This window comes from Bidens hawaiensis, unplaced genomic scaffold (assembly GCF_021521415.1).
Source record: "Bidens hawaiensis isolate Kalapana, Puna unplaced genomic scaffold, B.hawaiensis_p1.1 tig00075629_1, whole genome shotgun sequence".
Taxonomy (NCBI): Eukaryota; Viridiplantae; Streptophyta; class Magnoliopsida; order Asterales; family Asteraceae; genus Bidens; species Bidens hawaiensis.
In genome coordinates, this window is record NW_027506714.1 from 17,357 (window position 1) to 32,673 (window position 15,317).

The 15,317-nt window shown below is 34.3% G+C and overlaps 1 protein-coding gene across 1 annotated transcript; it reads left to right on the forward strand.

Moving 5' to 3' along the window:
• The first annotated feature begins 8,818 nt into the window (after window positions 1-8,818).
• On the forward strand, window positions 8,819-11,167 carry LOC143618442 (uncharacterized). Its single transcript, XM_077090659.1, has 9 exons — window positions 8,819-8,832; window positions 9,010-9,137; window positions 9,331-9,368; window positions 9,492-9,554; window positions 9,689-9,772; window positions 9,907-9,941; window positions 10,720-10,805; window positions 10,912-10,977; window positions 11,114-11,167. The coding sequence occupies exons 1-9, from the start codon at window positions 8,819-8,821 to the stop codon at window positions 11,146-11,148; spliced, it is 549 nt and encodes a 182-aa protein (XP_076946774.1). The 3' UTR covers window positions 11,149-11,167.
• Window positions 11,168-15,317: the final 4,150 nt, after the last annotated feature.

The following is a 15,317-nucleotide window of genomic DNA, read 5'->3' on the forward strand; positions in this document are numbered from 1 at the left end:
TTATATATATCAATAACCTAACAACTCAATCATAACGAAATCTCAATAAACGATAACCTAAAAGCTCAATCATGATGAAATCTCTATAAACGATAACCTAACATCTCAATCATACACAAATCTCTGTTACTAGTAAACCTAATTACAATTAACCTAACTGTCTTCAGTTATGAACAGTTCAGTTAAATCACTATTAGAGTTAAATCAAACAGTTCAGAAGCAAACGAACAGCAACAAATCGAGAAAATCATAAACAAAATTTAACATTCAGAAGAGATAAGTGAATCTGGTGAGCAATTACCTGATGAGATAAGTGAATCCGAATAGCAATTATGCCTGAGGTTTAGAAATCAGAGACGAAATTGAACATTAAGATGAGATAAGCGAATCTGATGAGATAATTGAATCTGAATAGCAGAGGTTAAACCATTTTTAGAGGTTTAGAAATGACGAGTAGACATTTAATTTTATTTCTTTACCTGAAGGAATGGAAACAAAAGTAATTTTTTTATTTTTTAGATACAATAGATTGATGTTCACATTTAATTTTAATTGGTGTCGCTTGGTTATGTTCTTTCATCTGTCCTGACGAAAGAACACATTCAGTTTCTTAATGAACGAACACGGACTGTAAAACCTTGTTCGTTTAATTACTCGTGTTCGATCGTTGTTTGGTTAAAGTTAAACGAACGGACATGAGCATGTCTCGTTCGGTTCGTTTAGAAGCCTATAATTGCTTGTGTTTGGTTCGTTTACAAACCAACTAAAGATTTGAGTAAATCTTGACTGGCATGTATAATAAACAAGATTGGTTTTTAAGTAAATCTTGACTCGCATATAGATAAATGGGTTTAATGGCTTATGTTCGGGTTTACTTGTTTAACCCGTTTAGTTAAACACATCAGCCCACAAATCTAATTAACTTATTTTTTACAACCTGCCAAAATTTTCATCTTGACTTCCATGTGTCCTATCATGTCCGACACTTCTTTGGGTCCCACTATTCTTCAAGATCAGTCCAATAAAGTTTCCAACTCAGCAAACATTTCCAAAAATCATACTTAAAACATCACTAGGAACTCTTGTTAATGGGCCGGGTCCCGTAAAGGCTGTTGCGGTTGCTGTTGGGGCCCGCATTGCTACCTCATCGGCTGCTACAACTATATTGAAGCAGCAGCAAAGTCTGCCATTCACATTAACTTGTGAGATAGTTCATTGTTCATCTAATTGATGATAAGACTGTCAGTTGTGTATTTTGTTAATTCACAAACAGTAATATGACTTTAAATCTGCACATGACCATAATGCCCTTGCATTCGATACATTATAGAATTTTGAATATGCAACATAACTATATGGTACTGAATAGTTCATTTTTCATGTAATGCAGATTTTATGTTACATGGTTATATGTTATTTGCAGAAAGAGCAGCCACAACATATTGAAAACATTATCACATTTACATAATCCTTTTGCCAGGGTCACATTAACGATTTGTTTACGGGCTGAGTTCTATCAAACATTGGAGATTTAAAATATTTATTTATAAGGTTTATGTTTATTAAAAATCCCGTATTTTTTATATAATAATAGTTATTATACAAAAAGCTCGTTTAGGCTCACGAGTAGCAAGGCTCGAGCTCGATATGTGAAACTCAGGCTTGAGATCGTTTATTAAATGAGGCTTAATAAACGTTTCCAACTCAGCATACACTCTGGAAACAAGTAAACCGGTTATTTTACTAAAAAGAAACAAGTAAAAGACATACAATCACAGAAAAGATAACTACACAAGCAAATTCTGAAACAACATAAACCGGTCTAAAGACTCATCGATCAGATCCATTTTAAAAGAAACAACCTACCACAATCAAAATGTGCACATACGAAAACATATCGATTCCATTTAAGTAGACCAGATGACTAAAAGGGTCTTGTTGATTATTAAGTAGTAATTTCATTTAATGGACCAGATGCATTGTAGATGCTTTTGACTTAGTCAAGTTTAATTCATTTCTGAATGTCAAAATCAGTTTGACTTTGTGTACACAGTTTATGTTAGCATTGACTTTCCAACTTAAATCTGAATGGTTTCTCAAATTTTCCCCTGTATCTTCTGAGAGAATTTGCAGAAACTGGTTTCTTTTGCACCATTTGACTTATAATAGTCAAAACTTCTTTTTTGGCCATTAACAATAGTTACTAAACTTTGACCCGCTAATCAGATTTCCGGTAAAATCCACAAAATACTGAAAAACTTGACAATACCTAAAGCCTAAGAACTTAAAAGTGTTCTTAATGAATCATAAAGCATGTCTTATGTATATCAACTTATTAAGCAGAAAAGATTACTAGACAAGTAAAAGACATACAATCACAGAAAAGATTACTGCACAAGAAGATATTGAAACAACATAAACAGGTCTAAAGACTTATCGATCAAGATCCATTTTAAAAGAAACAATCTACCACAACCAGTTTTGGCTTAAGAAAGAAAAGCTTATGTTCATCTACAAACGATCACGTTCTTCCAGGCCCTCCTTTGCTCAAACTCTTCCTAAATGCATCATCACGTGCAGACATAAACATGATAATATGAGAAAAAAAACAATAAAAAAAATTAAGTATCCTAAAGAATACTTAAATTTATAATATTAAGGAGTAATCAAAAAAGAAATGAATCATCATAGTTTTATTCGGCATCTACTTCACGTTCTATATCAGATGTGATGTCCATGTCATCTTCACCATCATCCCCAACCCGATGCAAGTTAGGGACATCAAATGTGCAATCATTCGAATAAGGACCAACTTGATAATCAACAATTCCCATGTCAAATGCATCTCTTACTTTTACATATCTGACGGCCTTTCAATCTTTATGCTTAGGATCGGTGACATGGAACACCTTATCAACTTGTGATGAATACAAATGGATCATCATTTAAATCAGCCCCTATATGTGTCTTGTATGAGAAATTCACCAATGTTAGACCATTATCTATCTTGCAACCCTTATTGATGTCAACCCAATCACATTTGAACAAAACTACTCGTATTTGACCAGAGTAATTTATCTCAATAATGTCATTCAATTTACCATAGTAGTTACTCACGCCATGAGCATGCCCTCTACCTCTAATACCAGCACCTTCTATTACAACAACACCACTATTTTGAGTTTTTAAAACTCCCTCTCTCTTTTGTGTGTGAAAACGGTAACCCTTAACAAGGTATCCAGAGTAACGTTTTACACTTCTAAATGGACCACGAGCAAGCCATTTTAGATTTTCATTTACTTCTTCATCTTGCTCTACAACACAATTGTTTATATTTATTACACTAAGATTCTAAGTAACAAGTAATAACATATTCAATATTAATTTAAATTACTCTTCTCTTGAACCAATCAGCAAACGTTTGCACATGAATCTTGTTCATTTCATAATCTCTCATCCTACGAGAACGGTATTGTCCCTTGACTATCCGTTTGTGTTCCCTAAAAAGAAAATTCATATTACTAAATTTGCGTTGTAGATGAATGAAGAGCGAGAGTATCTAATAACAAAGGTGGATTATCTTACTCTCAAAAGGTATAACTGACTCAACATTGAATAATACATAACGATGAGCTTGAGTGAGAGACTTCTCACAAGTATTTGAACTTGAAGATCTCTTTATTTTTTAACAAATACTTTCAAAGGCAATTTACGACCTATGGCACGACCGGGGCAAAGATTGTTGAATTCTTGAATGTGATTTTGTTGACCCATCATCATTCCTAATTGCATAACTGAAGACAGTTTCTACTTTTGATAGATATATTGAGCAAAATGTTATACTTTCCTCAGCTACATAACCTTCAGCAATTGATCCTTCAAGATCCTTCAAGATGAGCTCTATTATGCACATATGACTTTATTTTTAGAAGTTCCCTGTTCGTGTCATACAAGTCGCTCGTAATATAGAAATTAAAAAAGTAGCAAATAATGGATAAGATTTATAGAAATATTATTTACCTTTCAATAGGGTACATCAACCTAAATGCAACGGGACCTCCCAGCTTAACCTCTCTAGTTAAATGAATCACCAAGTGCACCATTATAGTAAAGAAAGATGGAGGAAATATCTTCTCGAGTTTGCATAAAGTGAGAGCAACTTTAGACTCAAGAAAATGTACATCAACCTCAGATAAATCCTTGTAGCAAATGGTCTTAAAAAATCACATACCTCGATTATAATCGAGCTTACATGGTCTGGCAAAGTTCCACGTAACGCGACTGGCAAATACTCTTGCATCAACATGTGACAGCCATACTTTTAGTCCCAATTAATTTGCGCTCATTTAATTGTACACATCGAGAGATATTGGATGGAAATTCATCGGGGGGCTTGATGAACTTGAGGGTTTTTAAAAAATTAAGTATTTTCGCCTCGAGTCATTTGATAGCAAGCTTTTGGCATGAAAATGATATCACTTCTAGGTCGCCTCTTTGCTTGAAGTTCCTTTCTTATGTCCATTTCTTTTAAATCAAGTCTTGTTTTATAGTTATCTTTCGACTTTCCTTCTTGTCTCAATAAAGTCCCAACTATGTTTTCACAACGTTCTTCTCAATGTGCATCATATCAAGATTGTGACGTAACAACAAATGTTCCCAATATGGCAACATAAAAAATATACTTTTCTTTTTCCATGGACCACTAGCATAATTGTCAACAAGAAATTCCACGTCATCTAAATGTTTTATAACTTCCTCTCTAGAAGGGGGAATAAGAGCAACTCTAAGTTCCTGGTCTCCAACAAAAGATCAAATGTCTGAACGCCATCGATGGTCAAATGGAAGCCACCTCCCATGAAACATGTAACACCACTTTCTTCCATGAGTTAGCCATTTTGAATTAGTACCAAAACCACATACATGACAAGCAAGTTCTCCTTTTGTGCTCCACCCGAAATATTGGCATAACCTGGAAAGTCTGATATGGTAGAAATAACAAAAGCCTTCAACTGGAAGTATTGTTTTGTTGAGGCATCAAATGTATTAACTCCATCTTCCCATAACTCCTTTAATTATTTAATCAAAGGTAGCACATACACGTCTATTTTGTTTCCATGACCTTTTGGACCTGGGATGATCAATGAAAGAATTATATCCGGTTGCTTCATAACCAACCATGGTGGCAAGTTGTATGGAATAAGAAATACTGGCCAGATACTATGTGCCACATTCATTGTCCTAAACGGGTTAAAACCATCACTTGCCAGAGCTAGACGAACATTACGAGGATCACTAGCAAACTCAGGAAACTTTTCATCAAAATATTTCCAAACTAATTTCCTTGGTTAACAATAATTGTAGTTTTACCAATATTTGCAGGTTCCTTAATTTTCTTTCTTCCCCATAAAGGAAATAGGGTAATAAAGTGGTATGCTATATGTATATGCATGTTAGAACTTCTTCTAACAACCTATGCATTCTGTTATCATTTCCAATTGGACGATCCATTAATACAACTAGTAGAGGACTATAAATGGATCAATTTTTTTGATTTCCGTTGGAAATTAGGAATAGATGGAACCTAACCATACATGGCCTCCGATTATATCTTCCAAATCGTCTACACTAACAATCCATCTTTCCCCCCCAAAGGGCGATTTTAGTAAATAACCAAATATGATACTTGGGCTAAGCGACGCTTTAAAGGAAACCACTGTAATATTTTTAAAGCCTTCTTCAGGGGAGGAGTTTCTTCATATTCTGGATTAGCTTCACAAACTTTCCATATATAAGATCCACAAAAAAAACAAACTTCATCTTTCTCCTTGTTATCCCAAAACAAAATGCAACCATTAGGACATGCATGGATCTTTTCATATCCTAATCCCATGTTGGCCATGATTTTTTTCACTTGTTGTGTTGTTTTAGGTAACACATTTCCTTCCGGTAACAAATCTTTTAAAAACTCTAACAACATAGTCAATGATTTGTTATTCCATCCATTTAGACATTTTAAATGGTACAAATGCATCACACATGATAATTTGTTCTACTTGCAATTTGGGTACACCTTTTCTTCAACTTCATTGACAAGGTTATCAAAATTACTTCCTCTATTGTTCGTCTCTTGACCATTATTGGAAGTATTCTCATGTATCTCTTCTCCAGTTCCACCTGGTTGAAAATTTTCATTCAACATTTCTAACATTTCATGGTGAAATACTTCTTCCTCGTCAAGGGTTGTGCTCATTGATGTAGTTGTTGTGTCTTCCCCATGATACACCACTACTAGAAAAAGAGATATTTTTCTACAAACGAATTGTAGGAAATTTGTTGGAAAACTCTAGTTTCAAACAGTTTTCCAACAAAAAAGTTGTTGGAAAAACACATGCTTGAAAATCATTTTCAATCATTTTCCAACAACTTTTCTTACAGAATTGCTACAAAAACATGTGGTTGTAAAGTTCCTACAACTTTCCTACAAAAACTATTTTGACTTAACATATAATGTTTATTAGATAATATTGTAGCAAAGTTGGAGCTTATTTTTTTTGTTGGAAATCTGTTGGAACTACTTGTCGTAGGAAATTTGTAGGAAATGTTTGTGAGAAAATAACTTGTTTTCTAGTAGTGCACCCATTTGAAGTATTTTGGTCAGAACCCTGAACATATGAGATGATCCAGAACAATCTGCCTGCTTTGAAATTTCATGTTTAGACGATGTGTATATGGACACTTTATCGTGTCTCCAATGACACATGCTCTCTCAAATGCAAAATTAAAGAAGGTTAACACCCCATTAACAAATGTTTGACTTGTTCTTGGTGAGAAATACATCCAAGATCCATCCATGACTAATCAAAATGAAAAGTAACCGATTATTATCACAAATGTAAACATTTATTTAAAATTTATATATAAAATAAGCATCATTCAAATACATAACCAATAAAAATATAATAGCAGTCTAACTTGTTCATCTATTTTCCAAATTCAAACCCCCTTGTTCAGTTTTAACATGTTCCAAAATAAGGTAAGAAATTCACACATTCAATTTAATGAGCCCTAATTAAAAAAAAAAAACAATTCACACTTTCAAGACAGTGTCAAATTGCTTTCATCGAACAAGTAATGGACCCTAACTGTAAAGAAATGGAATCAAATGAATAAATAATTTGTTTACTCACGAAGTATAGGTTAAGCCATTGCAGATCAAGTTAACCCAATTGTAATAAGATGGAATAACTAGAGGGGATGTCGTTCAGGGCAGATTGCTTTCGGTAGCGCCAATTGGGAAGCCGATTGAGAGAACAAAGTTCATGATTGATTTCATTCATAAACCTAATTCAAGACCAAATAGTTTTGCTGGTGGTACAAGATGTACTGAATCTGCCTATCATTTAATCTTTTTATTTTTTTTATTTGGCTACCTTTTTGTTTGTTAATGTATTTAGGATATATATATATATATATATATATAATTTAAAAAAAGTATAAAAATTAACAAATTGTTATATTTTCTGTTTTATAAATGGTTTGTATTACACAGGTTCAATGACATACAAGTTAACAAATTGTTAAATTTTCTATTTACTCTAGTTGGACTTGAATCATATATCAATCCTCAATCCGTTGATACGATCTAATGCTACTTAGAATAAGATAAGATTAACCACAAACATCATACCGTATTCTATATTTACCCAGGCACACCAAAAATTTAAAAACATAAACAAAGAGAATCAAGAAACAAGTCGGATGTTGCTTATAACTTGAAGAACATATATTTGTTTAATAAGATATGAAGTTGAGCTGAACCGAACCGACCCTACCCAAAAGTTAGAACCGAAACCGAACCGAATGCATTCGGTCGGGTTCGGTTCGGATTTCGGGTTTTTGCTTTCATGCTCATCCCTGGTCAGGAACCGACCCGACTCGAAAACCGAAACTACAAGAACTTCGAGAAAAAAGTCAAATGAAGCAATCAAATCAAATTAGTTTGACAAATCTGGATCGGGACTTACAGCACAAGAAGCAATAATTAAAAACACTACTTAAAGGTTGGGTATATTTTGGGAAATTGCATCATAAAGCAAAACTTTTACGCAACTTTTTAAGATTAATTAATTAATTAACTCATATCCGTATATATATCAAGTATGTGCACAACAAATTTATTTATTTTAAAAAAGGCAAGATTTTTAGATAATGTCATTGAAAACGTGTGACGTTAGATTTTTAGTGGCATACACAAAGTACCACTAAAATCATAAATTTGTCGCACTAAAACTATGTGTCACTAGAAATGTGTGCTAAGCAAAGATGGCATACACGAAGTGCCATTAAAAACCTAAATTAGTGGCACAAAAACTAAATGTCATTGAAAACGTGTGACACTAGATTATTAGTGCATACGCAAACTACCACTAAAACCATAAATTAGTGGCACTAAAACTATGTGCCACTGAAAATGTGTTATAAGCAAAGACGACATACGCAAAGTGCCATTAAAAACCTAAATTAGAGACACAAAAGCTAAATGCCATTGAAAACGTGTGACACTAGATTTTTAGTAGCATACACAATCTGCCACTAAAATAATAAAGTAGTGGCACTAAAACTAAGTGCCACTAAAATGTGTTATAAGCAAAGATGGCATACGCAAAGTGCCATAAAAAACATAAATTAGTGGCACAAAAGCTAAATGTCATTGAAAACGTATGACACTAGATTATTAGTGGTATACGCAAACTACCACTAAAACCATAAATTAGTGGCACTAAAACTAAGTGCCACTGAAAATGTGTTATAAGCGAAAATGACATACGCAAAGTGCCATTAAAATAATAATTATCTCTTGTTCTTTTTCTTAAACGAATCTTTAATATACAGAAAAACAAAGATATAAAAATAGATTAAAAAGATATCAAACACAATTTATTTCATGAACACACAAATATCCATTTCACTTCACTTTATTCTTCTTCGTTAGCATTTTGTTACTTGCAGAAGACGCTACCATTTCTATCGAAATAAGTTACAGCATCATCATCATCTTGCTTCGTTGGTTGTTCCTGTTAATCGAAAAGTAATTAAGGGGAAGCCAACTGGCCGTCGTCAGTTCTCTACTCCTGTATGTTCATAGTTATTAGTTTGAACATTCTGAAATTTCAATCTCATCTGTTTAATTGAATGGTTAGTTTAGGTTTTAAGAATTCATAAATCTCAATCTGCTTATCTATTCAATAAGGGTTTGGATAAATGCTTTACTTTTTAATTAGTTTTTTTTTTTTTAACGGCTGTGATTTTATTTCTTATTGATGATTGCAGTTGCTGGTACTTCTTCTCGTCCTCGTACCTTCAAAAAGGTATAATTCTACATCTAAATATAATAATGTAATTCACTTCAATATTAATTGATGTATATAATTCAATTGTTTTCTTAATTAGCTAGCAGTTTCTGATTAATATTTTAATCTATAATTTACCAGGAAGAAGCTGAAGCTGAAGTTAAGGAGGACCCATCTGACGAGTCCTCGGAGGAAGAATCTGACGTGAGTAAACTTTGGCTCAGTGTTTTATAGATATAATGTTACTCATATACATAATACATAAATCTTTATCTTTGTGATTGTTGTTGCAGTCTTGTTTGCTTATTATTATTTCGTGGGTCAATTTTGTTGTGTAGAGGCAGAAAGGAAGCCAAAGTGTTATCGAGATTCAGAACCCTAATATTGTTAGGCCCAAAACCTTGAAAGCAAGAGATGCCGATGTAAGTTATTTATGTATACCGAATTATGTGTGTTCTGATATACATAATACACATCCACACACTTACATTCACACACATATGTACATTGTCTATACGAATTATATTTTGATGGCTGTTGATTTCTTTATGTTCAGATGGAGAAAACTACCGAACTATCAAGACGCAAAAGGTTTGTAAATTCATTTCTCTTTTCATGCTCATTTCTTTTGCATCTTTTTATTTTTTACTTTTTATATTTGATGGAAGCTGCAAATACTAAATACAACTTTTCAATAGTGGGTTCGGTTTGGGTTGACCTGACATCTTTTTGTTGTATATGAGATGAGTACATAGTAGTCAAAGTTGCTGCAAGGTGCAAAAACGCACAAGCTTGGAAAACAAGCGCAATTATTGGAAAATTTAAGTTTTTTATAATAGGCATAGAAAATTAGTAGAATACCGGCAAAGATTAATTGCATTTGAGTACATTTGATCCTATAAACATACATATAACTATAGCCTGCTTTGCTTTATCTTGTTAAGTTGTTTTGCTGCGAAGCATGAAAGTAGCTTTAACATATTTGCTTACAGAAAATAAGTGAGAATCTAGAACCATAACTCTATAAAGGAATTAAACTTAACAAAGTTGTAAATCAAATTTGAGCGTTTTGTATGCTTTAAACGACAGAGGTCATGAGTATTTGATGCATAAATACGGTTACAGTTACATGTTATGAAACCTGAATCAAAGTTTCAGAAATAAAAAGATTTAGGAGATATATTCATCTGAATACATTTAAGGCGGCTTTCAATCACTGCAATAAATTACCAACAAATTTGTCAATTTCTAAAACAGAGTAATTTTACGGTTTTTCTTTCTAAAAAATTGGTGATTTTAGGAAGTTAGTCATCTAGATAGCATGTACAGATTTTTTATTTTGGTAATGTGTGTTTTATTTCCATTGCAGAGAAGAAATTGAGAAACAAAGGGCTCATGAAAGGTACATGAAGTTACAAGAACAGGGGAAAACCGAACAAGCACGAAAGGATTTGGGTGAGCAACTGAGCATCATTTATTTTTCTTCCTATAATTTGTAAAAATTTTATTTCTTTTTTGGCTGTTCTTTTTCAACCTGAGCTTATATTTAATTTATCTGCAGAGCGTTTGGCTCATATCAGACAACAAAGGGCAGACGCTGCTAAAAAACGTGAAGAAGAGAAGGCTGGTAATATTCTAAATCTTTTTGGTTTCCTGCCGACATGGCAAAATTGGCGGGTTCTGTAATGGTTCAAAACACGGGTCGGTTAGTTTGAAAAGATGATGAATATGCATGTTTCTTACGCTTGCTCTTGTGTTTTCAGCCAAAGAGCAAAAGAAGACTGAAGCACGAAAGTGAGCTCGTTTGGCGACAGGGAGATTAATATGTTTGGTTTAGTTTGTTTTTAAGTAAAAGATTTATTTAGGTAATTGAGGGGATTTCTTTTACCATTTAACTATTTTATTTTAAGGTTATTTTGATACCTAGGACAAGACAATTTTGGTGGCTAGGCATGATTTTGTGATAAACTGCCGTATGCTATTTGCACAAGTTCGTGGTAAAGTGTACGATATTTAGAAGTTTTCTCAAGTATGTTGCTAGAAAGTTCAATATTATTTTAACTTTTTGGTTTTTATAGTGATATTTAACAACCTAGTTCTTTATTTTGGATTCGCCTCTATGGTGTTTGTGGTCATTGTGTGTGGTTTTGTGGTCGGTTGTAATTTATTTACTAGTAAGATAAATTTTTATAAAGGGAAAATTGGTCTTTTTAAAGAGAGAGAGAGAGAGATAGCCCATATTACCTGCCCATTCTTAAAATGGCCAATCAAATTTGGACTGGGGAAACGTGATCTGGAAAAATCTTTAGGCCAATAGAATTCTGACAAATGTCGAAATCCGACGGATTTTTTAAAAATAATTTGGGGACCTGTCCATATTTTCCAATAAATGTTCTTATAAAAGACAGTTTTTTCCGACGATTTAATAATTATTCCTAACAAATCCCCTCAACTTCCAAAAACTTTGGAAATTGTGCCTTCAAACTCAGTCTTTCAAGACGCATTTGAGGGGATTTGTTAGGAAATATTATTAGACCGTCGGAAAAAACTGTCTTTTATAAGAACATTTAATGGAAAATATGGACTGGTACCCAAATATTTTTTAAAAAACCGTCGGATTTTGACACTTGTCAAAATTCTATTGGCCTAAAGATTTTTCCAGATCTCGTCTCGTTAGTCCAAATTTGATGGGCCAATTTAGGAATGTGTAGGTAATATGGGCTATTTATCTCTTTTCTCTCTCTTTAAAAAGACCATTTTAGGAATTTTATCTTTTATAAACACTTTATTTATTTATTATTAATTATTCAGCTATAACTATTATAATTACTACAATTATTTATAGCCATTATTATTACTATAATGTTTTTGAAGATGTAGATTGTTACCACCTATCACAACAAAAATAATCGTAATACATTTAAGTTTTTTTAAGAACTTTGATCATGATACGAACATGTTTTCTTTGCGGATGGCTATTAGGGTCAGATCCAAGGAAGTAAAAAGTTCAAGGGAAATAAAGGGGTGGAGATGTTGAAGGGTCTAAGTAACCCCATTGTTATTAATATAGTTAGGTCTATTTATATGTTGATGTTTTAGTTTATTGATATCAATGTTTATGTTTATGAAATCAAGGGGTTAATACCTTTTTAATCGAAGACATAATCCTTCTTGAATTGAATTAACCTATCAATCTCATCTTATATTTTCGGGGTTCTATCATCTGGTTCATTGCCGGGAAACTAAGCAAAGTTGGCTCATACCGGAATAGTCAAATCAAAATGGGAGGTTCAAAAGATAATCTGATTGTTGTTCAATTAGTAGAAATCGCAGCAAGATTAGATGCTATTTTTGGAACCATGAAGGACGGTGTTGAAGCAATCAAGGCTCGGATGTATGGAATAGCAACCCGATGCCACAAATATGAAGCCATTCCCATAAAGTCAGAAGTGTCGACTACTGGTAAACATGATTGCCTTCGCAAGGGGGACCATATCAGATCCAATCTGGATACGGAGGTTGATGAGATCAGTCTGACGGTTGATGAGGTGATGAGAGATGACTATAACTGTAAAGAAGTAGATGATGATGAAAAGGAAATGCTGGCGAAGGATAGTATAATGGTGAAAATAAAAGCAAACCAAAACAACAACCCCCCCCCCCCTTCTAAAGATCAACATGAAACCATGGATGATGTCTTTTTCGAGAAACTTCACAATTTGCAATCCCTCAACATGATTCAGCTCCAAGAGCCATCGACCGTCGCTTGGCGGGGTTTAATCGAAAAATGGTTGGAGATTGGTATTTTGAGAAGCAGGTTGAGTATACTTGAATGTGAGATCGGTGAAGAGAAGTTTCTGTTGTCTTGGGTTTCTGAGGAGAGAGATCCAATCAAGGGTCAGTTTAAAGATCAAATTCAAAACCAGTGGGTATTTCGAAGGCTCACTTTCTGGGAAGCTTCTGTGTGCAAAGAGGTGTTTAATTGGTCCTGACCATACTACGGAATTAGTGGCTGCTGCTCATCAGTGGGTTTCAGCAGCTGGTTACCCAGTTTTGTAGCTGCTTATTGCTTGGGAAAACCACAAGCAACTAATGGGTCAACTTCCTTCTCGACTTGAGGACAAGTCGTTTTACCCGGCGGGATGTATTGATACAAACCTGTTTTCTCTGCGGATGGCTATAGGGTCAGATTCAAGGAAGTAGAAGAGTCCAAGGGAAATTGTAACACCCTTGGCAAACACAACATCGTCCCACTCTTAGGTTATCCCACATCGGCCGTGGACAAGAGAGATCCTTGGTTCATAAGTAATGTCCTGCCTCTTAACATCACCAACGCGTTTTGGGCTTAGTTGGCTGTGGAGCACATGAAAACTCCACGGTTAAGCGTGCTTATGTGGAAGTAGTACTAGGATGGGTGACCACCTGGGAAGTCTCTACCTGAGCAACCAAAAACAAAGCCGTGAGTTCTCAGATGGGCAACCCATCGGGGTCAAAGCGGACAATATTGGTGGTACGAGAGGCATGGGTGTTACAGGTGGTACTAATTCATAACTGAGAAAAGCGGACAATATTGATGATACGAGAGGCAGGGGTGTTGCAGGTGGTATTAGAGCCACTCTTGTGCCGTTCGGGATGATGGGACATGCCTCATCGAGGACGATGAGTCCAAAGGGGGGTGCTTGTAACACCCTTGCCAAATACAACATCGTCCCACTCTTAGGTTATCCCACATCGGCCATGGACAAGAGAGATCCTTGGTTCATAAGTAATGTTCTGCCTCTTAACATCACTAACGCGTTTTGGGCTTAGTTGACTGTGGAGCACATGAAAACTCCACGGTTAAGCGTGCTTATGTGAAAGTAGTACTAGGATGGGTGACCACCTGGGAAGTCTCTACCTGAGCAACCAAAAACAAAGCCGTGAGTTCTTAGATGAGCAACCCATCAGGGACAAAACGGACAATATTGGTGGTACGAGAGGCAGAGGTGTTACAGAAATAAAGGGGTGGGGATGTTGAAGGGTCTAAGTAACCCCCATCGTTATTAATATAGTTAGGTCTATTTATATGTCGGTGTTTTAGTTTATTGATATCAATGTTTATGTTTATGAAAATCAAGGGTTTTATACCTTTTTAATTTGAGACCTAATCCTTCTCGAATTGAATTAACCTATCAATCTCATCTTATATTTTCGGGGTTTTATCAAATCAACATGAAAACTTGCACTGCTAACAAAACAAACAACACGAGAGAGACTATATCAAGACCTTCACATTCGATTCCACAAGCCTTGTCATTGTCCCACTTGTATTTGATATTGTATTTTATATATCAGTTGAATATATCGTGATGATTGCTTACCTTATGTATAACATAAGTAAATGTCACTGGTAAAAACTTCAGAAGTATGTGTTTGCTTTTAACGTGAGTCGTGTGTATGTGCACAATGGTATAGGTATAAAGGGGAAAGTTAACGTACAAATGAATTAAACGTGCTAATTTTGAGAATCAAGTAGACATAATTACTATATGATGTAATTACATAATTACCCTACTTGTATATATAATTACTCTACTTGACTCTCAATATTAGCATGTTAATTTCATTTGTATTTGATCCACACCCTAGGTATAAAAATATACAAATAATATTGAAGTGCATGCGTTTTATATATATGTTTAAGATGAACTAAAAGAAAAATACAAACTTCATTTATATTATTTTCTTTAGAATACACTTATTTCGTAACAATATTAATTAAGATTATACTTCTTGCAAAAAAATTTCAAACCTTCCAAGATCGGAATCGTTAATGCACCATTTCCTGTCAAGACTGGTGTCACCACAACTACAGTAAGAACTCTCATCTCTGATTTTAACACAAAGTTTAGCACATTTTTTTGGAGGTGGAACCCATAGGATTCGATATCCATATCCCTAACTTCTTCTTTCCCAGCTATAAATTCA